This window comes from Chrysochloris asiatica, unplaced genomic scaffold (genome assembly GCF_000296735.1).
Source record: "Chrysochloris asiatica unplaced genomic scaffold, ChrAsi1.0 scaffold00057, whole genome shotgun sequence".
Taxonomy (NCBI): Eukaryota; Metazoa; Chordata; class Mammalia; order Afrosoricida; family Chrysochloridae; genus Chrysochloris; species Chrysochloris asiatica.
The window spans coordinates 5,271,875-5,274,426 of record NW_006408575.1 but is presented as its reverse complement, the minus strand read 5'-3'; the positions used below and the strand labels follow the sequence as shown (position 1 = coordinate 5,274,426).

At 40.1% G+C, this 2,552-nt stretch overlaps 1 protein-coding gene across 1 annotated transcript in view; it reads left to right on the top strand.

Moving 5' to 3' along the window:
• Positions 1-2,552, top strand: part of FAT2 (FAT atypical cadherin 2) — an 82,677-nt gene that overhangs the window by 27,138 nt on the left and 52,987 nt on the right. The window contains exon 6 of the mRNA XM_006863897.1: positions 1,653-1,792. Within this exon, the coding sequence (XP_006863959.1) occupies positions 1,653-1,792 (140 nt within the window). The remainder of the gene's footprint in view (positions 1-1,652; positions 1,793-2,552) is intronic.

Here is a 2,552-nt window from a genome sequence, read left to right as displayed (position 1 = left end):
TAAGCCTTCCAACCTTCTAAATATTCCTTTATATGTGGTTTAGAGTTCTGGGACCATCCCCTGAGCCTGCTTGGTCGGGTATTCTGTGTTGTTGGCAGAGCTCTTTACTACAAGTCCACCCAAAACGCCATCTTGTTTGTTCTCCGTGCATAACGATTTTAAAGTGTACAATTGATGGCATTTAGGACATTCACAATATTGTGCAACCACAACTCTTATTTCTAAAATATTTTTGTCATCCCAAATAAAAGCTGTACCCATTACTTCCCAATTGTGCTCACCTCTTAGCAACCATCAGTCTGCTTTCTGTGTCTATGGATTGAACTATTCTGAATGTTTTATGTAAATGAAATCCTTTATAATCTTTTAAAATATGATTTGTCATAAGCATATTTGCTATATTGCTAAATAGGTTCCTATGATGTTTAAATAACTGTATGGTATTCAGTAGGGAGCGTGATAGCTCCATACAGTAAACACTAGACTGCAAATCTCCAGGTCCATGGTTCGAGCCAGCTAGCTACTCCTATAGAGAAAGTTGAGGTTTTCTGCTTTGTTGAAGATTTAAGGCCTCGGAAATCTTATGCAGGATCGTTATGAGTCAGAAATGGCACTTAACAACAACATTGTATTTAATAGTTTGGGTTTTTATAGTTTATTAAATCAATTATTTCTTGTTGACTTGAGGTTATTTCCATTTTTTCCTCCATAGCTGCTCTTTAGACTATGCAAACTACTTATAAGCCATGAAATTGTTGTTGTTAAGTGCCACAGAGTCTGTTTCAACTGATAGCTACCCTGCATAGGGTTTCCAAGGAGAGTCTGGTGTACTTGAAAAGCAGACCTTGCATTGCAGTTAGCAGTCCAGTGCTTATCCTACAGCACAATACCAGGAAACCCTGAAGCAGAGCTCCATTGTCCCTGTGTGCTACAATCCTGTATGCAACAGAGTATGCTTTGAGCCAAACTTGGGTCTTTCCCGGGGACACTTCAGTCCTTACAGATTTGCCTTGTTTTGTGTCACCACTTAAAACTTAATGATAATTCGACAATAATTTGACAGGTGATGTGCAGATTTTTGGACTCCTGAGGGATAAAGGAGCTCTGGTGGTACTGTAGGATAAGCACTGGACTGCTAACTGCAAAGTAAGCAGTTCAAACCCACTGGCTGCTCTGTGGGATAAAGATGAGGCATTCTGTTCCTGTAAAGATTGACAGGCTTGGAAACCACATACAGGGTCACTATGAGCCAGAATTGAATCGATGGCAGTGTGAGTGGTGGCGAGAGGGGTATAAAGTAGAGCTAGTCACACAGATAGATTGGCAGGTTGGCAGTATCAATGGGCTTAAGCGTGGCAACAATTGTGAGGCTGGCCCAGGACTGGGCAGTGTTTCGTTCTGTTGTGCATAAGGTCGCTATGAGTTGGTACCGACTTGATGGCACCTAACAATGACAGCAAGTCACTCAGATATCATATTGTGTCTGAACAGTCTTAGAATTTCTGGTTCAGGTTCTTCCTTAAATGCCCACGGTCCCTATAACCAAGGTTGGCATCTACTATACATCTACATCTGATAACCAAATCCCATGTTGTGCTATGTCTACCTAAATCATTGAAGTAGTGTGTGCTCTTTCCTCCACCCCACTCCAGGTGGTGATAAGGACATGGACTTTGACATTGAGAAGACCACAGGCAGCATTGTAATTGCCAGGCCCCTGGACACGAGAAGGAGGGCAAGCTACAACTTAACTGTGGAGGTGACGGATGGATTCCACATCATTGCCACTCAGGTGAGAGGCCTCAGCTGAGGACTCCTAAGTTGAGAGTAGAGGATCTCTGTGGATGTGGTGTCCCTCAAAGAACACTGAGTTTACAATTAGTTCTGCATTTCAGTCGTCTGGAACACTGTAACTCAGTAAATTTCAGAGAATTCTTGCTGCCATGCTGGAGCAAGATTAGGTTTTTTTGTCTAAATGAGTGGTTTTGATTTAAAGATAGAGTGCCACTAGAGCTATGAAGAATATGAAGAAGCTACTGATATGAAGAATAAAGTGGGGCTCTGGATCTCTACTCCAGCTTCAACTGGAGCTTTATCTATTTCATATATTGGGTTTTCACATATTTCATTTGAAGAAAAGACCTTTTAAAAATTATACACACACACACACATATATGAGGATACATCAAAAAGTATTGCTATTTGGGTTCCAGTTCATCCATTTATAGGGTTATGCAAAACAAAGTGTGTTTAAACATGTCTCTGTGATCCGTGAATGGCTACAGGCACATTCTCTCAGTAATACATTCATCTTAGTCTTATTAGATTGCCTTCACAAGAAAGGTCCAATCAAAACTGCTTTAGGAGAGGATCTGCCATTTAAATTCAATGCAGAGAGGTCAGCTCTAAGATTCTGGTGAATATTTTCTGGGATTCCAAAGAGATAATCTTTTTTTTTTTTTTTTTTTCTTCAATGTTTTATTGTGAATTATATGATAGTTTACATGAGAGAACTCTAGTTTTACATTCATTCCATCGCATATCATTACATT